Genomic DNA, 24,619 nt, shown 5'->3' with positions numbered 1-24,619 from the left:
CGCGCCGCTGCCCGCGGGGGTCCGCAATGGGCTCTCCCGGCCCCCCTCCGCCCCGTGCCGTTGGTTCGCTCCCTCCCCCGCCTGGTGCCTGGCGCGGGCCCGGCCGCCATTTTAGGAGCCGCCGGCGGGGCGGGCGGGGGAGGGAGGGGAGGGACGGTGTGCGGAGCGGGGCCGCGCAGCGCTGCTCGTCCCTCCTCCTCTTCCTCCTCCTCCTCCGCGGGGCCGAGCCGAGCCCTCCGCCCGCCGCACAGCGGAGCCCGGACCAGCGGGGGCGCCAGCCGGGGCTGCGCGCTGCCGTCCCCGCTCCGCGCTGCCATGCCGGCCCCCGCCGCCCGCCTGCTGCTCGCCGCGCTGCTCTGCGGAGCGGCGGCGGCCGCTCGAGGTAATGCGGCTGGGGCGGGCGGGGGAGGCTGCGCGGCACCTTGGCGACGGCGACAGTCCGGGTCGCCTCCCGAGCTGCGCCGCGGGCGGGCGATGGGGATGGTGTCCTTGGCGCCCTGCGCAGGGGAGGGAGCGCGGAGGCGGGCGGACATCGAGGGTGGGGAAAGGGGGGCGGATGGAGCTGCGGCCGGGGTGACCCTGCCGCGGCCATTGCACCTGCAGACAGGACGAGGGGATGGCGGCTCGTCCTCCCGGCTCACCTGCGCCCGGCGGCCCCGAGCGCTCCCGGGCGCGGAGGGCAGAGCCCGGCCCGGCCCGGCCGGGGATGCGCGGCGGAGGCGCTCGCCGTGTCCGCCCGCCTGTTACATAACGGGGCCCGGGGCGGCCGGGGGCGGCACTTGTTGCCGGGAGGGTCCCGCGGGCACAGCCGGCCGGAGCGGGCCGCGCAGAGCCAGGGCGCGGGCGGGGATAAACCCCTGGGCAGCCGGGCCTGGCCGGGCTGGCGTGGGAAAGCTCCGTGCGGGGATGAGCCGGAGCAGCGCCTGGGCCGGAGCGTGCGGTTCGCGATGTGAGCGCGGGCCTGTGGCTATTGATTGATCCCGAGGAGCAGCAGCATCATACGCATTGCGGGGCTGCTCCCCGGCAGGCTTCAGTGAGAGGCTCGGAGACGCTTCCTAACCTGAAGGTTACCCCTGGCATCGGGAATGCTGTTTCTGCAAGATTCAGCTGATTGCATGATGAGATTTAAGAGCGTTGAATAGGAGCGTACATTAGAAGTGCGGCTATAAAATGGCTTATAAATACGTTGAAGGGAAGTTCTTGATCTAAAAACCAGCTCGTTACGGACATGTCTTGCTGCAGTTTCCCCGTGTGGGATGAAGAAGCTGATGCTGTAGTATGTCTGGGAAGTCCTCTGCCACCTATTGTGACAGTAGCCATCATTTACCTGTGCGAGATCCCTCAAGTACAGTCTGTTCACCAGCGTTCTTGGAATCATTAAATGTACTATTTACCGCACCAGTACACAAGCATAGTGTCTTTGGATTCTATAGTTTGAAATTAGGAATAAGATTAAGGCCAAAAGCCATTTTCCAAGAAAGCTGCTTGGAAATGAATGGCAAATTTGGGCAGCATTACCCAGGACAGCACTGGTAGGCAGATTTTCTGCAGCTTGTTGGAGGCAGTATCTGTTTTCAGTCAGATCTATAGAGCTGCTGGACTGCAGGTCCTGATCTGTTGGACTTCATCACACATAACTGAGTTACAGAATGAGGGCTAGTTCTGCTCAGTATGTGCAGTTGCCCTAGTCCTTGCAGCGTTTTGGCTGCTGTAGTAGGCCTGTTAATAATGTTCCATGGAGATGCACTTAGTGACAAGCAAGCTCTGAAGGACACCTGGAAAGCTGCAAGGGCTCCTCGTTTTCATTTCCCTGTTATTAGGAAAGGCATTTGTTCATAGGCATTTATGATGAGCTTTTCATTTCGTGCTGTATTGCCAGTTTCTTTTTTTTTTTCAAGTACAGTTGAACTTGCCTGTTCTGCCATTCCTGTGGTTGGAACAGGGGAGTGAAAAGTGGTTTCTTTTTTGTTGATGAAAGGGAAATAGCGTTTGAGGGGTACAATCTTGCACAAAAGGCAGGTGTGAGCTAGCTGACCTACCATCTTCCCTGTCATTATTTGAAGGGGTGCAGAGAGTGATTTGGGGCTCTAAAGAGGCATTTTCTTGTCCAGCTGGTGCAAAAGTCCTAATCTAATGGAATTTGGTTTGTAATTGATCAAGATGACCCTAATATTTCTAAGCCTGTTGCAGTGGAAAAGCAGTACCTAGCAGTGCATTCAGACTGTGCTTGTGGGTGCAGCAGTTGGGTGTCTCTGCCCAGAGCTGGATGGGGAGTGGAATCAGGAGGTTCTGGAGGAGGAGGCAGCGCAGCTCAGGGCTGCTGCTTCCACGGGTCCTGACCAGGCAGAGCAAGAGACCTCTGTTGTCTGGGGCCCTTCCACTCACTATCATTTAGGAAGGGTATTGATGAAAATAATACTACCTTGAGGAAGGTTTGCTGATCTGTGATTATTTCAGGAAGTTATGTGGTACTGTGAATGTCTTAAATCCAAACCACAAACCACTTTGTTACTACTTCACTCTTGCTGCAAATGTTTCTTTGACACAGGAGCAGCTTTTTTAATAGAGGGCTGGGGATTAGATAGATTTCTTTCTCCTTTCTAGAGGCAAGGAGCTGTAACACTATCCTAAAGCATTATATAGAGACAATTTGGCTATTTATGGGGCCTGTTGTTTTTTTTTTTCTTTATTCTCCAAGTATTTATGAAAGTAAGAAACCGTTGAGAAGAGAGAGAATTAACCACTACTAGACCTCTCTACAATAGTGCTTGGGAAAGCATTATATACAGCCATCTGTTCATGCAAACAATTTTAATCTCTTTTTCTGTATGTTATTTAAAATAATGCACTGCTGTGGGAACTGAAATGGAGGAGAGATGGTCTAGGCAAGTGTGGTTTACACTGTGTTTGGAATACTCCTGTGCTGGTTGTCTTCTCCCAAGTTACCAGGCTGTAGGTTGTGCTGTCTGTGTTGAGCTAGCAGGAAAATTTGTCAGCAGAAAGTTCTCTAGACTTAATAAATGTATCTTTGGTTTGAAGTCATAATGTTTCTGCAGACACAAAATTACCAGTTGCAGATAATTGAAAAGATTTTTTTTTTTTAAGGAGAAGGGAAGAAGCTGGGCTCATGGGCTTCAGCGTGTCATGGCAGTTAGAAGGGTTGACATTAAACCCACATGAGTCCAGAGCTCTGCATAACAGGAACATCCCACAGCTGAGAATTCTGGTATTCTGGGTAAAGCACTGTTTCCTGCCGTGAAGCCCAAGTATGTGATAGCTAATAGGCTTGTGCCTCTGAAATTGCTCTGCAGAGAGGAAAAAACTTTTATAGTCATTAAAGTTTTCTGAACAAAAGCACTTTTGCCGTTTTTCTGAGCCTTATCTCACTCTCCTTGGAGCATTATCATTGCTGTCAAAGACAGAAACGACACCTCAGCATGGGAGAGTTCAGTGAGGCGGAATCCTTGGTCTTGAATAAATCTTGTTTTGCACTCTAATTTATTTGTTTTGTACTGATTGACTCGCATAGGCTTCTGTAGGGACTAAACCTCCTTAGCAGCCTTTGGAAGGGATTACTGGAAACCTCAGTGCCTTTGAAGAAGTGTCTGTCTGTCCTTTGTTTATAGTATTAGGTCTCATCTCATTTGCTTTGTATCTGATTGAAAACAAGTTGCAGCTACTGCTCCCAGTGGGTTTCCCTGTTTTTAAATGGAGTCAACAAGTAGAGCCAGAAGTGCCAGCTATACTGGGGTGATGTTTGCTGTGTTTCTAAATACTGTTTCCTTTCAAGGAGCAAAGTTTATAAATATGACAACAGTTAAAAGGGAAGAGGTTTCCACTCTTGCACTATAATTAGCAACATTTAAGATAACATTTATTAATTTAGTGTTTGTAGTTAAAGGCTTATGTTTTCTATTTCAGTCTTCTGTTTAGTGTAAAACATTTTAAATTTCACTTGAAATTAAGGCTTTGTTGTCTTAATCCTATTTAAACTGTTCTGTGGTGGAATCTTTGTTTTCTCTGCCAAGCTTTTGTCCAAATTCAAATTTGGTCAGTGTATCCTCTGTCTAAGGTCTTTGGTGCTTTGAATGTTTCTTCTGTTGCAGTTGTGGATAGTAAAAATTGCAAACAGTTTCTAATCAGTCATTTGCAAGTCTCTTAGTTTCATCAGGCTTATAGCAAAACTTCCATGTATCTTTGTACAAATAAAATCAGATTTAGGCAACTGGTTCAGTGGAGAACAGGAAACTTTCTGTAAGTGGTGATAAACAGGTGATTTTTCTCTAGGCAAAATACAATTTAATAATACCCTGCTGAATCCCTTCAGCTATTGGTTTGAATGTGGTGTTTGAAGAATTAGTGTTAATTGTACAGGCTGATAGTGTGGGTAACTGATAGTTTATAAACATTATAGTTTATAATTAATTAACGTTTATAGTTTATGAACGTTATCTAGGGCTCCAGTGTATGGCAGTTCTGCTTCCAGAGAGGTGTTACAAGTGCTCCTTACCTGAGGCAAAGAATCCAAGACAGGGATGTGAAACTGTGGGATGAATTTCAACCACTGGGTTTTCCTTCAGCCAGGAGCCACAGAGGGTAATGGTGATGTGCCCGTACTTAATCCCTGTCCTGGGGCATCTTCTGGATATTTCAAGGGGGTCTGCTGGATTCACTCCCTCACACTTTGCTGCTGCCTTCAGTTCCCAGCAGTGGGAATGGTATTTGTCTTGGAACCTCACGCTGTGGAGAAGTTCCACGCTGTCAAGAAAGTCAGCGTTAGAGCAGAACTCGTGTTGGGTTTTATCCTGTTGTTTGGATCTGGTTGTAGAACAGTGACTTTTGATAAAGTTCTAGGTTTGAGAAGACCCAGTTAAATAAACAAATACATCTTTTCATTACCACTAGTTTATTTCAAGTTGCTTATATCCAAAGTTAATCCTGGGTCTTTTCTCCTGGAGGCTAGAACAGGAGCTGTGAGTGGCAGGCTGGGCAGGACAGAACACACATTGTAATCAGGCCGTGCTGTGCCTTTTCTTACTCAGCTTTACTTTCAGGGTGGAGAAGGCATATTTTATTGTGCAGCTCTTCACTCCTTGGCTGGACTGTGTTTTTCTGTGGTTAGATACTACACAGACTTGTTCTTTTAATGATATGCCTTGAAATTTCATCAGAACAGTTCAAAACTGTTGTACAGTTCATACAACTGTTCAAAGTAAGGCACATTGAAGGTTTGATTGTCTCACTGAAAGGCATCCTTGCAATTTCTTGCATCTAGGGGAAGATAATTAAGCAAAAGATATACAGTAATCAATTTTGTCAGACCTTTAGGACAAGTAAAGAACTCTTTACTAGTTCGTCTACTGCAGATGAAGTGCAGTTCATCTGTATTGACAGAGAATATAATTTCTTAACCAGTTAATTGTTAAGAATTTATTTTTTCATGAATTATCTTGATTCAGTTCTAACAATATGCAGCATGGCTAGACAGCACTGTATATTAGAAAGTAGTTATTAGAAGAAAAAGTGTTCCAGCTACAGTCCTTTCTGGGTGAGGTGTGTTTAAATCTTCAGTCGTGTAGGTGCCAGATCCCATTTAAGTCAAACTTCTGACCACTTGGAAGAAGATAACAGAAGTTCTCGGAAAGGACTTTGATAAGTAAATTTAATTTTAATATTTGCTTTAAAAAAATTGCAGAACTGAATTAATCTGATTGTCTTAATAGCTCTTGATTAAAGTTTCCATACTAGCCCCAAACCCGGCTGCCCTTCCTACCTCTTCATTTACATTCATTAATTCTTTTAGGCAGCAGGAAAAGGTTGCTGCTGGTTATCTGCTGGATTGTGTCTGCAGCATCAGCTCTTGGGAAGGAGGCGCCCTTGCTTTGAGGAGCTTTCCCTGTGCTGCAGAGCAGTCAGGCCGGTCTGCTCTGCTTCAGGACACTCTGAGCGCTTTTACCTGGGGCTCGTGGTCTTTTCAGGCCTGGTGTTGGGGGCACAGTGCAGTTCCTCCCCTGCAGCAGCAGGCACCTGCAGAGGAGCAGAGCTGGGAGGTGGCTGGGCTCACCTCGTGGGATGTGATCTGTCAGGGCAGCGGGGAGGCTCTGCAGGAGCTTCTGCATCCAGGGGGCACCCAGGAAATGCCTGTGCTTAGCTGGCCTTGGCATTTCTTTGTGCCCACTAAAAGCCAGGCTGAAGCCTTGAGCTGTGTGTGCCACTTGACTAGATTAAATGTTCCTTGGGATTTACAGCAGATTCCAGCTGAGGTGCTTACAAATAGTGTGAATATTGTATTTCAAGGAAACCAGTGTAGTTTATCCCAGTTAAATGGCAAGAGATTAACAGCTCAGGGCGCTTCGTTAGTGTCAAGCTTGGAACAGGCTGCTGTTCTGGTTTGAAATTACCAGTCTGGCTTTGAACAACTTCTGTAAATTGCAGGAGTTTTGTGGCAATTAAACTACCCTTTCACATTTTTGTCCCTCTTCTCAGTCCAGCATTTAATGCTCTTTAAGCAGCTGAGATCAGGATAATACTTGGTTCTGTTTGATTGAAGGGAAGCAGTGATGTATTGCTTGTAAGCTGTACTTCATATTTCAAATGCTGGCTTGAGAATTCCTTCCAGTGTGTGGTTATGCTGAAGTCAGTAGATCACAAATACGGATACCAGGCCTTTCCTGGATATTCAGCAATAAGTTTGGTGTTTTAAAATCCAATGATGTTTTGCCTTCATATACACAAAGGGATTTAAGCTTTATGTTTTAAAATCTAGTGATGTTTTAGCCTTCCAAAACACAAAGGGGGTTTAAGCTTTATGATTTTATTGTCTGCAGCACAGTAAAAGGACATGACTTTGCTTTCAACTGGGCCTGTTGTTTGAAGGTTTGCTAGACTGTGCAGATGCTCAGCATGCTCATAATTCTGTTCATATGTGGTTACAGTACTTCAAGGTTTTATAGAACTCCCTACCCAGCAGTAGTGGGATTTAGGAGGTTGCTAAATTAGGAGAAGGTTTCTCAGAACTTTAAAAAAAAAACCCTAAGTATTTTTGTAATCCACATTCAGGAGCATTAGAATGGAGATGGAGGGTTTTTTTCTGGCAGAGACCTGTTCTGGTATTTTGTACCACATCCTTGCAAGGATGAAGGTGAATGCATGAAAGGACTCAGATTTTCAATTGGGGTATAACTGTCCTGGATGTACTGACAGAAAAATGCACAACTGTGACCTCCTTGTGCTCCTGGAGCCAAAGCTGTGTTGGTGAGAGGTTTTCTTGAGCCCGGGTTTGAACTGTGGGTGAGTGTTCCTGGGAGCCTCACACCTGAGCAGGTGCTGGCACCTCCCCTGGGAGGGCGGGTCCGTGCTGGTGCCTCTGAGCAGAGCAGGTTTGTTCTGAGACGCCGCGTTCCTGGCAGGTGCTGCAGCCCTGAGCTTCCCTGGGTAAACAGAGCCCTGTGCTGCAGTTGCTGCCTCTTGGTGCTGCATGTTGGAAGTGTGCCTCTGTGAGATACTGAGGCAGTACAGAGAGCCTCGCCATATTAAGTAAAACCACATGGAGTAATTAAACACACTTTGCATGAGAACAGTTCCTTATGAGTTCTTTCTTGCTGCATTGTTATGGATGAAGATGATACATCCTGTTTGCTATTGCTACTAACTAGCAAAAGATTGCAGATGAAAGCTTATTGGGAGTGTTATGGTTTCCTGCATGAGTTCTCTAGGTTGAATCATTTATTGAAGTGTCCTTTTGTCACTGTTTTTTAATTCCCCTAGGTAAGCATATGGCACATGACATGAATCCATTTTAGTTTGTTGAAGAGGGAGGATTCAAGAGTCTGGGTTAGCCTTCCATCTCTTCCACTCGCTCCAGTGCCTGAGCTGGGGATCAGAACATAAAGCTAAAGATTTAATAATTAAGGGACTCTCCTACTGGATTGTCACAGAGTAGATGACAACCTAGTAGAAAAGTGATTTGATCTTGCATCTTTAGTGATGTAGTAGAAAAAACTCTTTTTGAGGCTGACAAGGGAAGATTCTGCATTTCTGTGCAGTAGAGGAAGATCAGTCATCTGGAGACAGGCTCAGGTGATCAATCTGAGGCTCTTCTGTGCAGAGGTGAAGGATACTTTCATGTGAGATTTTTTAGTGAGGATTCCCAGTCTCTTAAAACAACTACTAAAGAAGTGAAGTTTGATCTCTTTTCCACCTGTTTCCTTAATGATCGTGAAGCCCCCTACACAGGACAAAAAGCTGACATGAGAACAAGTCTTCATGTTGTGAAGAACAGTCCACCAGCTGAATCCCAAGTTTTCCATGGTGGGGGGAAGCAGAGTGTAAACAAACCCTGGTGTTTGGTGTTGGCCAGAGTTCCTTGTGTGGTGCTGGTGAGGTTTTGCTGGTGTCACACTTGGCACTGATGGCAGCAGCTCCCCATCACTGTTAGCAGGTTTTTGAATTGCACTTCAGGGGCATCTTAAATCCCAGCATAGTTAGAAACTAATTTAAATTCTCTAAGTTACTTTTGGAAAGCCTACAGGGACACTCAACTCCTCTGAACATACTTAGCCTTGATTTTGTGTCAAATCTTTTAGTGTATTAAAACCTTGATTCAGAATTATAAAAAAGGAAAATACTGAAATTGGTATTATAAAGTATTTTAAAGGTATTCTCAGTTTCAAGTGTTTTGACTTTGTTTTCCTTTCAGTTAACAAGCACAAGCCATGGATTGAAACAACCTATCATGGCATAGTTACAGAAAACGACAACACGGTGCTCTTGGACCCCCCTTTAATAGCCCTGGACAAAGATGCACCTCTGCGTTTTGCAGGTAAAGAATTCATCTGCATTTCTGCCTGCAGATGTGGAAATGCTTTCTGGGGGGCAAATGTTCTGTGTTAGTGTGTTTTCCCTAACAGTAGCATAACATTTCAAAGCTTTTAGATTCTAGGAAATGTGTGTGCATGGACCAGTGTTTTATTTCAGGTTTGCAGCTGTATCCAAGTATCCAAACCAGAAAGCACTTTGCTTCTTTCAGTTTCATGTGTACGTGGTAATTTTTCTGGTGGTTTATTTTTGTTTTGTTTTCATGCTGTCTATCCTTTTCCTCAATTCTCTAGATTCCACATTTCACAGCATCCAGCGTGGGAGTTCTGAAACAATGATTTTTCTCTCCATTCTGAAGAGCATTTCAGTTTCCATAGCGTTTTTTATTTGTGTCTTAATAGAGTGAAAATACTAATTAGTAGAATTAAGATTGCATGTCTGTGATAAGTTTGCTTAACAGTCTAGGGTATTTTAAAAACTAAACAACTTCCTCTGGCTGAAGAAAAGGCTTTTTCTCCTCTAGCAAAGAATATAGAGAATGATACACAAGATATTTGCCAAGTGTGGGCTAATTCTTCACTTCGAACATCGGATTGACAATTTTCTTACAAATTTCTGCAATAGATTTTTTCCTGAAAACTTTTGCTTAGGAATACTGTATTCATTAATTGGATGCAGCATTATGGAAAGTCCTTTTCTGAATCTGACAGTGTTAGATGTGTTTGAAGAATACCATTGGGAATCTACAGGTATTTAAATTACTTGTAGTGGATATCACAACTTGAAGTGGATATTTGCAGAAGCTGATTTGGTTAAGCAAAATTTGAGAGTTAAGAATCCTAGTGAAGTACCTGAAGGATGTGACATGAGCCATTTTTAGGAGCATTGCTTAGCCTGGCGTCACGGAGGAAGAGATAGGAGGGTGATTAATTTGAACTAAGAGCCATCTGAAATGTTCAGCAGCTGACTGCATTGAGTGCTGCAGTTTTATGGCAGTTTGGTCACAATTTTCTTGAGGTACTGCCTAAAGTAACAGTTGCATTATCATAAGGCTGTAATTATCTCTAGTGCAGTTGAAGATAATGGTAAATTTGCTATTCAGAAGTTGAGAGATAATGCTAAACCTCTGAAGTTCAAGCTTCCTCATGTAGTGAGTACATATGGCAGAGGCTCTTCTGCTGTCTTAACTGGAAAGAGAACTGCTCTCTGTGTACAAAAAACTTCCATTGCCAAATGAAGAAGCTTGTGTTGGGATACACAAAATCTGCTAATTAAAAAGAGGAAGGGGAAGCCTGACTTGTTCTCAGGGATGAATCACCTCTTGTAGTTCTTAAGTGCTTTAAATGTAGTTGCTGGTAGTTCAGCAGTATTGAACAGATTCTGAAAATGGCAGTTTTATACCTCGCAGATAGGAATGTTTTCAAGAAACTACTGTGAGTATCTTCAAATATTTTGTTATATTTGCAGAGGAAGATCCAATGTCAAAGCATTTCTTAAATGAGACTTTTCCCATTGGATTGATCTAAATTGTATAAACCTGCTTTCATTAAATGAACATTTTTATCAACTGGAAATTGTGTGAACAGAATATATTTGTATAAACAATATATTTTGGCTTTCAAAAATAGACATTTCTTAAGCAGCAGCAGCAGGCCAATGGGTTTAAAGAAATTATATTTTGTGTATGGCACATGAGCATTGTAAGGAAATTCTCTGTGCGAGGCTGTTGGGTTTGGGTTGCTCAGGTGCTGCAGGAGGCGCTGCAGGAGGCGCTGCAGGAGGCGCTGCAGGAGGCGCTGCAGGAGGCGCTGCAGGAGGCGCTGCAGGAGGCGCTGCAGGAGGCGCTGCAGGAGGCGCTGCAGGAGGCGCTGCAGGAGGCGCTGCAGGAGGCGCTGCAGGAGGCGCTGCAGGAGGTGCTGCAGGAGGTGCTGCAGGTTGCACAGGGGTGCTGTGGGGATGGGTGGAAGGGTCTGTGTGCCATGAAATGGAGCCAGGCTGGAGGGGCTGGGCTGGGGGGCAGTGCTGGTCCTGCACCCTCTGCTGCTGCTGCAGCCCCGCCTGGGCCGCGGGGCGAGGAACCTCTGCTGCCTCCACAGCCAAACAAAGCCCTGCTCACCACCAAATGGCTGCTGCAGCCCCCACTGCTGTGTTCCTACTTAGAAATCAAATTTATTCATGCTTCAAAAGGCTGGGTATTTTAATTAATTGTGCCCTCTAGCTGAGCTGGGAAACTTCTGAACTGTCGGCAGGTTTCAAATACTTTAAGTAGAGCTTTTTTGCTTTATTTCAATTTTGAGCGTGTCGAAACATCTCGAAACGAGTTCATTTAGATGCTTTGTAGTACATGAACTGTGGGGCAAGTCAAAGGAACATTTTATTGCTCACTCTGTGCTGTGGGTAGGATCCTAAAATTCAAGTGTGCAAAAATAAGTGGGGTTTTATAGATGGTTATTTCTCAGGTTATTTGTATGGTTTTAAATCTGAAATGACACACTTTAATGATGAAATGAAGGCAGGCTGAATGCAGTCATTCCAGCTTGCCTTGTCAATGGCCTGGCATGTAGGGACAGGATGGAATCAGTCTTCTGCACCATCACTGTTATGGATCTGCTTGAGAAGACAGTGACCAACCATTCTTGTTCCTCAGCGAATCTTTCCTACATTACAAATTGAATCATGCTGGAATTTGATCCTATTTTTTTTTGTTTTGCTGAAAAGATAAAAATAAAATTAAAAAAATAAAGGACAGTTACATTTTCTATTGTACAATAAAATAATGTTGTTTGTGCCTGAAATCAGTCTGATGGCTGAAGCTCTCAAGCAGGAATTTCCCCTTTACTGTGCATAAAGGAACTGAATTTCTATTACATTTGGAACAGACATTGTTGTATCTGATGCCTTCACACAGCTGAATGTGTTCTGTTGTGAGAGTGCAGTGGAGGGTCTCATGGCCAGATGTTTGAAATGTTTCCCCTGGTTTTTTGATGTGCCTGTAACAGGGCTTCAGTCCTTCTTCCCCTGCCCTGAGAGAAAACCACTTCTCAGCCACAGTCCTTTATCTTCCTCTTGCTGCTCTGGGATGCAAAGTAGTGTTTTGTGGGGTTTTGGGATTTTTAATTTTAAGAGTGAATATGTGTAGAGTTTTGAAAAGGATCTTGCAGAATCTCTATTGATTCTTTAGAAAAAACTCAACATACAATTTTGAAAATATCTTGTTTAGCAGTTGGTATTAAAAAAAGAAAAGGAGAAAACAAAGCCTTGATCGTATGAAATATTTCAAAATTCTGCAAATGAAAACCTAGAGTTAAATGATTAAATCATATTTAACATAACTAAAACTCTAAAATTGTTACAGCAAATCACCACTGGAATTTTAAAAAACAGTTTTTCCAAAGCTTTTCTGTGTAATGTGTGCATCTTTACCTTTTCCTTATTTGCTCCCATTCAACCTTTCCTGTTACTGACTTGGGTTTGTCTTTTTTCCCTTTAGAGAGTTTTGAGGTGACAGTCACCAAAGAAGGTGATAAAGGGTTCTTTCTATCCCTTTTATGAATATTAACCTACTAACTTTGATTATGAAATGGGGAATCAGCACTGAAACAGAAGATCCTGTCATGCTCTTTTGTCCCATTTATTCTCCCAGTTTTTTTCTATTTTAAAATATATTGATAAAAAGTGTTATGTAACCAAACCCTTGGTTAGAAATATCTGTAAATCAGACATCCATTTGAACCATTTGGGGTTATTGTACGTTGTGTGGACACTGAAGAAGTTGTTTGGGGAAAATTAGCATTTTTCTGATATTTTCACTTGTAGATCACTTCTTTGGGACAGCTGAAGTTTTCCACATGCTTTGTGAAGTAATGTTGAAGTGCTGAAGCATTACAGCACCTTCCCTGCAGTACACACCCTTCAGGACTGACTTCAGTGGTTTAAAATATGTATCAACCCCCTTTTTTTGAATACCTCTAGACATGTTTTAATTAGGAGTGTGTTGTTGGTACTAAGAAACCTCTGCAACTGTAATAGCAAAACAGTGGGGTTTGTTGGTGTAAGAAAATCCCCATCAAAACAGAACAAGTTGCAGAGGTAAAACCACAGTGCAGGTGGTCAAACAGTTTATTGAGTGGCTTTTGTTGTGTGCTGGGCTTACCTAGCTGTGCCAGCTGGAATCTTGTAGTGCAGCCTTAGGGTTAGATGTGTTTAAAAATGATGTACTGGGGATTTCTCTTCCAAGTTTGTAGAGTGAAGAGTTGGAATAGAAGGAAAGCCTTCTAAATCATCCCCTGAGATCTTCCTTGACTAACATTTGGCCTGAGTTAGTAGACAGCTGTTGAAATGGATGCCTGAGAAGTTGGTATTTCTACCTTTCTCATTCAGTAGTTTATTTTGATTCCCTGATTTTAGCCAGGTACATTGCACAGGAAGACTTTGTCCTTTGATCTGTTGACAGAATTTCTGTAATTATGGTGCTGAACCTGTACTGGAAGCCTTTTCATCCCTTGACTTGTAACTGTGCATTTTAACCTCTTGCTCTGGTCAAAGTGAACCAGCTGCCCAGCTATTGCCAGTAGCTTGGCATAGAAGATATTACCAGTGGCCTTGGCTGTATGCTCACATAAGATCTACTCTTGCCCTAGAGCTGTCTCAAGTACTCCTGTGAAATGCCTGTCTACATTTCTCTTTTTCTCTTTTGTACTCCTGCATGAATGGATGCAAAGTAAACAAGTTGCTTGGAAGGCAGACGTTTGCTTCTTTTTACTAAAGTTCCCAGAATTCACCCATTTTAAAGCACAGTGCTCTTGCTTTGTCCACAGACCCTCACAAACCCCTGGCTGCAAAATATTTGGTCATTTATTTTAAAAATGTGTCATCGTGTTGACCAGTTCTAACCTGTCTTTAACTCTGTAGGTGAGATTTGTGGATTTAAAATCCACGGGCAGAATGTTCCCTTTGAAGCAGTGGTAGTGGATAAATCCACTGGTGAGGGAATAATACGCTCTAAGGAGAAGCTTGACTGTGAGCTGCAGAAGGACTACACGTTCACCATCCAGGCCTACGACTGTGGGAAGGGACCGGATGGAGCAAATGCAAAAAAATCCCACAAGTAAGTCAGTCTGGGGGGGGCTGAGGGGAGGCCTGGCTCCGAGGGGTCTCCTGCTTCTGGTGGTTTATGGTCTGTGTGCTGAGAGTCAGTGTGAGCCAAGTGTTCATACTGGAAGGCTTTCCATGGAACCACAGAAAGGCTCAGCTTGGAAGGGACCACACAGGTCCTCCTGCTCAAGGAGGGCAATAATAATAATAATAATAAAAAAAGCAGCGAAATGGACATGAACTGCTTGGACATCCCTTCATTTGTATTTTAGGTGGTAGTGCTTTATCCCTTGATGCCTCTGAATTTACATTGGAAACCAGGTGGGGATAGAAGCAAGGAAGCTGCTGATACACTGGAAATCTGTCTTGAGTTGGTAGAGCTTGCATGGGATACCAGGCCTGGACATTGTTTTGGAATTCAGTTTCTAAATCCAAAAAACTGGTTGAAGAAGTCAGTCTATATTAAGCTTAACAAAATGCCAAAGCATTCATGTTTCTGTCATTTCCAGCCAGCCTCACCAGAGAACCCAATAACATGGGTTCAATCAATAGCATGGGGCTCATCTCTGCCTACATTAAAGGATGGGAACAAAGCAGTCTTTAGCTTATCTTTGTCTAAGGAAAAACCACAATATAAAATAGTCTCTAGAAAACCCACTTGAGAGTAACTGTTTGACACTCTGGTGTGAACATCTGCAGAGCATGTGGGAAATGAGCAGTTGTGTGAAGCAAAGAGAGGGGCATAAAGAAGATGTGGAATAGAGTAGCAGAGGTCAGCTTGGTGACAAACAAAACCTTGCTATTCTATAACTCTACAAGGGTTTGATTTTTATTTGCAAATAACCAGTGATAGTAAACAAAACCTAGAACTGCACTGAATTATATAGCAGTACACTGGAGAAACACCCACTGCTTTCCTGGTTAGGGTAGTTGAGATTGTGGGGTTTATTAGTCATTGGTCGCTTCTTTCTGAGAGCTGGAGGATGGCTTCATGTGGAAAAGAAGAAGCTGATTTGGCAGGATCTCTAAAACCCGAAAAGCATTTCTGTGAACAGGAGAAAAGTGACAGTCATTCAGAACCCAGTGCAAATACTCCTGTTAATCAAACCCCAAACCTTCACGTTCATGGAAGTAAGTGGACTGGAAGAAAAAAAGGCAAATGTAAAATACAGGTTTTTCCTTGTTTAAAGTACCCAGGAAACAGACCTTCAAAACAAGTTTTTGTTTCTTGTTCCTCAGTTAGACCTAACTGTGTAATTCCTACAAGAGATATTCTCTAGTGGTATAAATGCCATTTACCTTCATTTCAGGGTGCATTACATGGTATGGGAGGACTGGGTGGGATGGTTGCAGCCATTGGGAGCACATTGCACAGGAGAGTGCAGGTCCAGAGCTGTCGGGTTGAAAGCCTGGCGTGGCTGTGGTGGCAGAGAGGGAGCTGCCGTGTGCCAGCGCTGGCAGGAGCAGGCTCTGCAGTCCCTGGCAGCCCGTGTGTGTCCTTGCAGGGCCACAGTCCACATCCAGGTGAACGACGTGAACGAGTACGCGCCGGTGTTCAAGGAGAAGTCCTACAAGGCCACGGTCATCGAGGGCAAGAGGTACGACAACATCCTCAAGGTGGAAGCCGTGGATGCAGACTGCTCCCCCCAGTTCAGCCAGATCTGCAGCTACGAGATCGTGACCCCGGACGTGCCCTTTGCCATCGACAAGGACGGTAAGGGACGGGCTGGGGCTGGGGCTGGGGCTGGGGCTGGGGCTGGGGCTGGGGCTGGGGCTGGGGCTGGGGCTGGGGCTGGGGCTGGGGCTGGGGCTGGGGCTGCCCTGCTGCTCACCCAGAGAGCGGGAGCGCCTGCTCTGCAGCAGCTGGGGAGTCAGACACTGCCCGGTGACTCCCTTGCAGAGGGCTTATTCAAGTCTGTATGAAGGACACAGGTGATTCCTGGGTGCATTTTATGCAGCAGTGACCCTGAAGAATTGTATTGATGTCTGACAAGTGCCTTTTTTCTGTGTCAGGTTATATAAAAAACACAGAAAAGCTAAGCTATGGTAAAGAGCACCAGTATAAACTGACAGTAACAGCCTATGACTGTGGGAAGAAGAGAGCCGCTGAGGATGTGTTGGTTAAAATTAGCATTAAGCCTACGTGCAAGCCTGGCTGGCAAGGTTAGTTTGCTCTCTTTCCTCTCTGCTTTTAGCATTTGCTGGTACCTTCAGTTAAACACGAGAGATCTTTAATACTGTTTCTTTGGTTAATATTCAGGTTGGAGCAAAAGAATAGAATATGAGCCTGGCACTGGTTCTTTGGCTCTGTTCCCTGGGATGCATTTGGAGACATGTGATGAGCCAATAACCTCAGTTGAAGCAACGGTGGAACTGGAAACCAACCATATTGGTAAAGGCTGTGATAGAGACACCTACTCTGAGAAATCCATCCACAGGCTCTGTGGTAAGAAGGCTTTTGTTAAAATAAAAGTGGTCTCTCTTGTTAGTAGTTTGACTTTGAATTTTATATTAGACCAGAAATCAATGAGTAGATCTGGTCTTCATTTGCACATAGTTTCCTTCAACTCATTTTCTCACTGGCAGCAAAAGGCATGAAATTGCCTGAAGGTGACTTCTACAATAATTCTCAAATGTGGTAAAGAATCTCTTTCTTCTGCCTCTCTGCTGTCTCACATAGACTAATAATGTCCCTTGCATGAGATTCATGTTCGAGACCTGAAAGAATTTGTGTGGTAGGGTATAGCCATTAAAGCCTCTCTGTTTTCCTGAGCATGATGGATGTCATGGCTGCAATCTGAGAAATACATGATGAAAAACCAGAGAAAACCAGGAAAGAGTGGTTTGGAAAAAAACAGTTAGCTTGAATCAGTTAAATGTGTACTGTGCTTGCCCTAGGAATAAGGGCCCTTGGCATCCACTTGTGCTGCAGTTAAAGGTCTTACAAAAAGTCATTGAGCCCTTTGTAGCCATATGGAAGAACTGAGATTACGGAATAAATTATCACTCGTGATTTATGTCTTCAACCTCAGTTGAAAGTAATTGAAAGTCTGAGTAGCTTGTAACCCAGAGCAGGGAGCCAGGCAATTCCTGACTGAGGCCAGTGTGACGTTAAAGGTACCTGCTGCTGGCTGCTGTGAGCAGCAGTGAGCTGGGAGGGGGTGCTTGGATCACTGCTGGTCTCACAGCTCAGTGCAGTGCCTAGAGAAAGGCATCGTGCTCATGGCTCTGAGGGACAAGTGGCATTAATGAAAGGGTTCCTGAGATAGAGGCAGAATGAGATTCTACAGCTGTGGAGATGGAAACTGTTTTGCTTATTATGAGATTAGTCGTCTACCCAGGAGTCAAATTTGTGGAAGTTACCATGGTGTTAGATGCCTGTAATTAGTGCCACGTTATTTAAAAGGGGAATTGCTTCTGGGTGATGGTAATGCATAATCCTGACAGTTGGTGCTGAGAAATTACTGCTGAGATAAACAGTTGAATTTGAAGCTGGTGGTGGTCTTTTTAAATTTCTGTTTTCATTTGAGCATTGGTGTTGTAGGTGCTGCTGCTGGCACAGCTGAGCTGCTCCCCCCTCCGAGCAGTGCTGCTAACTGGACCGTGGGGCTGCCCACGGATAATGGCCACGACAGCGACCAGGTCTTCGAGTTTAATGGCACACAGGCTGTGAAGATTCCAGATGGTGTAGTCACAGTCAATCTCAAAGAGCCCTTCATGATTTCAGTATGGATGAGGCACGGGCCCGGAACCAAAGAGAAAGAGACAATTCTGTGCAATTCAGACAAGACAGGTTTGTCAATACTTTAATTACAAACAGTCTTTTTGGTTGGTTGGTTTTTTATGTGCTCTGGCAATGCATGTGACAGTGTTTTCTCTACCTTAAGGTTTTCTTGGAATTGAAACAAAGCTGACTTTAGAAGTCACTGTTGTGCTTATGTTTAGGCTCAGCCTTAGATTATGTAGCCTCAGATTGGGCAGACTTGTTTTTCTAATTCTATTTCAGTTTACATTATGCACTTCTTCTGCTGCGGTAGATTACTTATTCTGGCACTGCAGCCTCGAGTTTGCATCTCCAAAGATAGCCTTGTTCTTGATGCTGCCTAAAAACATTAAGACACACATATCAGGTCTGGTGACAGCATTTGCTGCTGTAACTTTTTTTTCCTTAGGAGGATATAATTTTCTTTCTCCAGAGATGAAGTTTTTTTTTATTCTGTGCATAATTTCACTCTCTGCTTATGACAAAGGAACAATAATTTGGAAATGCCATTAACAAGAAGGAAATGTGATAACCCTGTTTCCATAATTGCCATTTGTAACAAAGCTCTTGTGTTTGCAAATAGAGCTCCTTTTCTCCTGCTGACAGGTTTATCTCTGGCTCTTCAGTGCTGTGCCTTGGTTCAGGTTGGGTTTGGATAGAGACATGTCTGTCTGTTCTCCAGCCCCGTGGGTTCTTCAGGAGTGTTTGCCCTCACTACTGCTGCAGATGTTTTACATTCCTCTTACCATGCCTGATTTACTTCTGCATCGATTACTGCCTGTCAATTACTTTGATATTTAAGTGTGCAATTGCAGAGAGGTGAATTTTGTTGGTCAGGTTTGCAGAAAATAACGCTGTTAATTCAAACTGCACGCAGACATGAACCGGCACCACTACACCCTGTACGTGCACAACTGCCGCCTGGTGTTCCTGTTCCGCCAGGATCCTTCCCAGGGAAAGACCTACCAACCTGCTGAGTTCCACTGGAAGCTGAACCAGGTGAGCCTGCAGGGCTCTGCTGGAGTGCTGGAGTGCTAATGTCCCTGGTAGTGCACTCAGTCATAAACACCTCCTGCCATCGGAACTCCTGACAGCCTGTTCTGTAGAGCCCAACAGTGCCTGTTTTACTGGGGATCAAGTGGCAGGTTCAGCTTCACCTTTTCATCTTGACTGTAGTGTAGAAAACACAGCATCAGTCTTACAGCTGTGACATCAGTTGTCTTCACTAAATGCACTCTAAGGTGGAGTGCATGAGAAAACAGGAAGTATTTAGTCTAGGTTGTTTATAGCATTCAAGTACTTCTGAGCATGTGACATTTTCTCAGCCCCCTGGGTTTGTGATAATAGTTATGTTTTTTTAATATTTTTTTAATATACTCTCAGCATATACCTGTCCTTTGTCAAGTAAGATTGTCCTATAACAGTATTTCAGGATGTGCACACATGTAGACATGTATTTTTAGATTAAAATATGCTGTTATTTAGTATAAACATTAAAGAAAAGGAAGTATATGCAGCTTCCTGTATTGGCAACAGAATAAAGAAACTTTTTATTAATGCTTGGCAGTCAGTTTGCTTTTCAGATGTGTGCCACGTGTGCAAAAGATCAACTGTGTCTGTACAGGCTTGTATTGTAGGTTGTGGGTACATCTGCATGTATGTTTATGTAAAACATGGCACCAGATCAGTTACTGGACTGTAATGGGAAAAAAACGACAGTAGAACTTTTAAAACTCTCTGCACTCAGGTGTGTGACAAGGAGTGGCACCACTACGTCGTCAATGTTGAATTTCCCGCGGTGTCTCTCTTCGTGGATGGTGTTTCCTATGACCCTTTCCCAGTCACTGAGGATTACCCACTTCACCCTTCCAAGATAGAAACACAGCTGGTGGTTGGAGCATGTTGGCAAGGTAACTGTTTACAATTGTTAATACTTCTAATTAACTTTTTATAATGAAATCTTTGTGGCTGTCTGGAAGTGCCCAGCAGATCTTTTTAGTGCATGGAGTGTAACTTGTTTTGCCTCTTGCGGAGGGGTTTTGCTCCAAGCTGGGCTCACACATTTCCTCTGAGTCGTTTTTCCCATGAGTGTCTGTTTGTTCTCTCGTTGGCCACAGGTGTGTGAAATAGCAGGCTGCTCACCAGCCTGTGTCCCATCAGTGTGATTTTTGTGGTGGCCATGGGAATACTGAGAGCTTCTTTGTAATAACAGTTATAACAATACCTCATATACTTCAGATTACCAAACAGAACACTTCATTTCAAGTAGGTTGAAAAGCATCTTGTAGGAAAGGTGTTCTCTTCAATGGAAGCCTGTCCAGCAGACAGCTCTGCAGAGCAGCACAGCAGTGCTGTCTCTTGGGTATTTTACCATTTCTGCTTATAAAAATAGACATCTGCTTTATTGTCTGCTCTATTCAGGCTGCTCTATATTATATACAGCTCCTCTCCAAGGAGAGAAAGATTTTATCCTTTTGAAGAAGTTCTTTTAACATTTCTTCTAAAAAATTAAAAGCCAATTTTCATTTTTGGTGCTCCCATCTGATAAATTGACTGCTTAATATATGTGATTCTATTATTGATTAAGAAATCTGTGTTGATAATGGCTTCTTTTGATCAGCTTGCAATACCTTGTGGTGATTTGCTGTATCTGGATCTCACCCTAATTTCCCCTCAAAGGGAGCCAGTTGTTAGACTCGTGTCATGCTACTGGAGGTGGTTTGTGTGAGGTTTCCCCTCTTGGTTCGGGTGTTGTGCAGCTCTTGCTGGTGTCACTGCTGCCTGTGTGTGGGGCTCCTTGGGCTGTGGTGCCACGACTGCTCCTGTAACAGCAGTGATGTGTCCTCCCTGCACTGCAGCTCTTTGTGTCTCCAGGAACTCATAACCCTCGAGGAGCTGGGTCCAATATGAGCAAACTTTGGGGGTTGTGCTGCTTGGTATTTTCTGGGGTTAGAGTTTGCCAAATTTTAACCACTTGGTTGTTTCCCTGTTGTCCTATTCTTTGTCTTGCTTTTCTACAGAATATACAGGAAATGAAAATGACAATGAAACTGTGCCTGAGACCTCTGCAGGTTGCTGGAGTTTTATTCCTACTGTTTTATTTCATTTTTAAGCCAAGACATTGCTTCATCTTGCACACAGCATGAAATGCAGGCATTGCATTCGGCCCATTGACCTTCACATAATCCTCTCCTAGGCTTGTGTCTTCATTGTGCTTCTATTTGCAGAGCATCATCAGCTGACTTCTGCTTGGTTTGGGGTTTTTTGTTTGTTTTGGGTATTTTTTTGGTTGCATCCAAATGTACCTCCATCAACAAATCTGCAATGGTTGTGATTGCAGTGAAGTGGTGAAAAAAAGTTGCTGATGTAAAATATCAGCTATAATCTCTTTCATCCAGTTTTGTTAAAGCATAAACGCACATCATCCTATATAAATGTATGTATTTATGCATGTAGGCATGTAGCTGTGTGTCTTTATTATAGAATTTATTCGGTGTATTAGGAAGGACCTCTGGAACTCACATACCTTTGCTCCTCTCTCAGAACAAGACTGATTCTGTATTTAGATCAGGCTGCTTATAAAGACAGACCTGTAGTTTACAGGGGATACTCACTTGGTCAAATATTTATGTAAAATTCTAATTACAGTGAATGGACAAAAAAACTGTGGCTACCAGGTATTTCAGACTGGCTACAGGGTTATTTCCTCATAACAAATTTTAGTGCTAGTTTGGTAGGTATTGTGTCTTGAGTTGAGATACATAAAATTAACAAGATGGACTAGGTGATCATTGTGACATCATCTTCAAAACCACTGAGGACTAAAGGGCTTGTTAGGCTGCCCTTATCAGACTTAATGTGGATATCTGAAAATGAGTTAAACCTAGGTTTAACCTGCTCACTTGAATCTTCAGAGAGAAGGTGGCACCTTTAGAGGGGGCAGGTAACTCTTGGACACCTCTCTGAGATTGAGCTGAATGACTTTACAAAGTCCTTTTCAGCCTTGGAGCGTAGGGAGAACCGGCAGTGCTGCTTTAGGTGGACATCCCTCTCACCTGCAGGGCTGCTGTCCTGTGTCCTGGGTAGAGGGAGGTGTTACCTCAGCAGGAAGATTCAGGTTTCATGGCTCATCCCATTGGTTCTGTGTTTGATTTCTGAGCACCGCCTGGCTGTACGGGGCTTCTTTTGAGGTGTTTGTCATGGAACAGTCAGTTCAAGGTGGCCGCAGCCCTCTGGAGGCCACGTGCATGGTGAACTGTTTAATTCTTTCTTTGTGCCTGACCATAATCACAAGGTTAACACCAGAGTGGATGGAAACTAACCTGCATGTGTATAATACTGTGTGTATCAGCTGGCATACTTGTTGTTATACAAAAGAAAAAGCAAAAAGAACAAAACAAGTAAAGGTGTTCCCTCCCTCGTGTTTTGAAGGTGGTGAACTGCGCATGGCTCAGTTTTTCCGAGGCAATCTGGCAGGGCTGATGATTCGTTCTGGTAAACTGGAGAACAAGAAGGTGATTGATTGCCTCTACACCTGCAAAGAGGGGCTGGATTTGCAGATGCCTGATGGTGTTGGCAAAGGTGTGAAGGTAAATTTGCATACAAGCAAAGGGGAACATGTGTATTCCTTCCCTGATAACAGTCACAGGTTTTACTGGCAGAGTTAACAGGGTGTCCCAAATATAACAAACTCAGCTCTTGTGGCATTTTGTATTAATATTACATAAAACTAGGAAATTTTTCTTATAGAAACATGGTCTTAGGAATGAAAGTTACTCTGCTATCAATTAAGTCTTTAAGAGAAACTCCATATTTGTAAGGCTGTTTTACCAGCTGTGCAGATTGTCTAAGAAGAGATCTTTAACAAGCAGCTTCATAAAATGAGATTATGTGACTTTTTCAAGTAGCAAGGTTGTGTGAACAGAGCTAAATTTCTCCTTTATGTGAGCTGTCTCTCCTCTGCGTTATTAGAACCAGAATTATGATACGTGCTTAGATGTTTTCTTAAAGAATGAAACACTGAATACATTCCACTGAGATAGCAGTGAGAAGGGAGTTTAGACTGTGTGCCACAAGGGAAATAATGACCCTGTTGCTTTGAATATGGATGTAATTTCCCTGCATTTACCAGTGCTGAACTCCAGTTTGAATTGGCACACCCTGTCACTCGGCTGGCTGTTCTCTCACGGTTTTCCTCCTTTTCTCAGATCCACATGAACCCCAGCCAGTCCACGCTGAGCGTGGAAGGGGATGACATTGAGAGGGTTGACAAGGCCATGCAGCACATCTCCTACCTGAACTCCCGGCAGTTCCCCACGCCCGGCATTCGCAGGCTGAAGATCACCAGCACTGTCAAGTATGTCCTGGTGCTCCCCTGGGGCGTCCCTGTGCAGTGGTGCTGGAGCCTGGTGTTCATGGATCTCTCTTGAGAGAGACAAAGAGTCCTGGGCTGTGCAGCCGTGGCACATTTCCATACTGCAAATGTTTTCCACACCAGCACTCTGCTTTCTGCCTGAGAATGGAGTGGGGAGGGTGTAAGATGGGGAGGAAAGTACTGCCAGAGTGCTGCCAGTGTCTCCAGGGGCACAGCTTCAGTAAAGGGGTTACCTGTGGCTCTAAGTCAAAACATAGAAATGAGGCCAAATGGTAACTGTAAGTAAAAATTAATTGTAAGATTGCTCCCTTGGTGGCTATCTCATCCTTTCCAGGGCAGCTGATGAATTTATCTGAGGCTCTTGGGTCTGAGACAGCTTTTCAAAAATTTATAAAGCAATTACTGTGTGTAATTGTGCTTCCCTCTGAAATAACCACCTTGACTGCCAAACTGCTTCTGTCTCTCAGGTGTTTCAGTGAAGAGGCCTGTGTCTCCATTCCCTCTGTGGAGGGGTACGTCATGGTCTTGCAGCCAGAGGAGCCAAAAATCAGCCTGAGTGGCATCAACCACTTTGCCCGTTCTGCCTCAGAGTTTGAGAGCCCCGAGGGCGTTTCCCTGTTCCCGGAGCTGCGCATCATCAGCACCATCACCCGGGAGGTGGAGCCACAGGGCGCCGGGGACGAGGATCCCACAGGTAACCGCCCTCTGCTCCTGGGGGAGCATCCTCCGTGGGGTTCCCTGCTAATACAGAATCCAGTAAGGGGAAATAGGTGTAGGTGTAAGTTCTTGAGCTAACAAAAAGCTCACCTGAAAATGGTAATAAGTCCAGGCCGTTATCCTCATGTAAATATCCCTTGTTTGTATTTTGTATTTTATTTTTCAAATCATTATTTTGTGAATACTTGTTCTCCTCAGGCCTAGATTTTAATATTTGTTCTGGTATTTCTACTTAAATCTTTGGCTTTTTCTCTGCTTTTTAGTCCAAGAGTCTTTGGTATCTGAAGAGATTATGCACAACCTGGATATGTGTGAGGTGACAGTGCTGGGAGAGGAACTAAATCAGGAACAAGAGAGCCTGGAGATTGACATGACACGGTTGCAGCAGAAAGGCATTGAGATGAGCAGTTCCAACCTGGGCATGATCATCACAGGTAGGGGTTCCTGCTGCTGCTCCTGGGAGGGTCTAAGGGACTGACAGAGGGAGCAGTTCTGGAGAGGTGGTGTGTAGCACCTTACTCCGAATACTTGTTTTTAAAATCATTTCATGCTTGGACTATCTTTAGAATTCCAAGCAATGCTGTGGAAAGCTGTGATTCTAGAAAAGACAACATTCTAGAGCCTTCCTTCTGTCCTATTCTCTGTTTCAAATAGCAGGTGACCTGTTCCACTGTGGAACTACAGTTAGACTTTGCCCCAGAAAAGGCCTGTTCCTTCCACAGATAGTCCAGTGCCTAGGACCACGCATAATTCTCCTCTGTTGTGTTAAAGTATTCCATAGAAAAGCTCCCAGGATCCCTTCAAAGACTCACTGGGTTCAGGATTTTGTCACAAAGCCAATCCCCAGCGTTACA

At 44.3% G+C, this 24,619-nt stretch overlaps 1 protein-coding gene across 4 annotated transcripts in view; it reads left to right on the top strand.

Moving 5' to 3' along the window:
• The first annotated feature begins 128 nt into the window (after positions 1-128).
• The window catches only part of CLSTN1 (calsyntenin 1), a 29,354-nt gene continuing 4,863 nt past the window's right edge, over positions 129-24,619 (top strand). The window contains exons 1-15 of one of the 4 annotated variants that reach the window (XM_063417453.1): positions 129-382; positions 8,699-8,821; positions 12,308-12,337; positions 13,729-13,924; positions 15,417-15,625; positions 15,925-16,074; positions 16,172-16,357; positions 17,456-17,704; positions 18,552-18,673; positions 19,422-19,584; positions 20,695-20,745; positions 22,106-22,263; positions 22,882-23,030; positions 23,516-23,742; positions 24,029-24,199. In XM_063417453.1, coding sequence (XP_063273523.1) covers positions 316-382; positions 8,699-8,821; positions 12,308-12,337; positions 13,729-13,924; positions 15,417-15,625; positions 15,925-16,074; positions 16,172-16,357; positions 17,456-17,704; positions 18,552-18,673; positions 19,422-19,584; positions 20,695-20,745; positions 22,106-22,263; positions 22,882-23,030; positions 23,516-23,742; positions 24,029-24,199 — 2,251 coding nt within the window. In that variant the 5' untranslated portion in view covers positions 129-315. The remainder of the gene's footprint in view (positions 383-8,698; positions 8,822-12,307; positions 12,338-13,728; positions 13,925-15,416; positions 15,626-15,924; positions 16,075-16,171; positions 16,358-17,455; positions 17,705-18,551; positions 18,674-19,421; positions 19,585-20,694; positions 20,746-22,105; positions 22,264-22,881; positions 23,031-23,515; positions 23,743-24,028; positions 24,200-24,619) is intronic. The other 3 variants (XM_063417454.1, XM_063417455.1, XM_063417456.1) reach the window with 3 other exon arrangements.

Source organism: Prinia subflava, chromosome 21, assembly GCF_021018805.1.
Source record: "Prinia subflava isolate CZ2003 ecotype Zambia chromosome 21, Cam_Psub_1.2, whole genome shotgun sequence".
Taxonomy (NCBI): Eukaryota; Metazoa; Chordata; class Aves; order Passeriformes; family Cisticolidae; genus Prinia; species Prinia subflava.
Note: the sequence above shows the minus strand (reverse complement) of the source record. Positions and strands in the feature narration are given on the sequence as shown.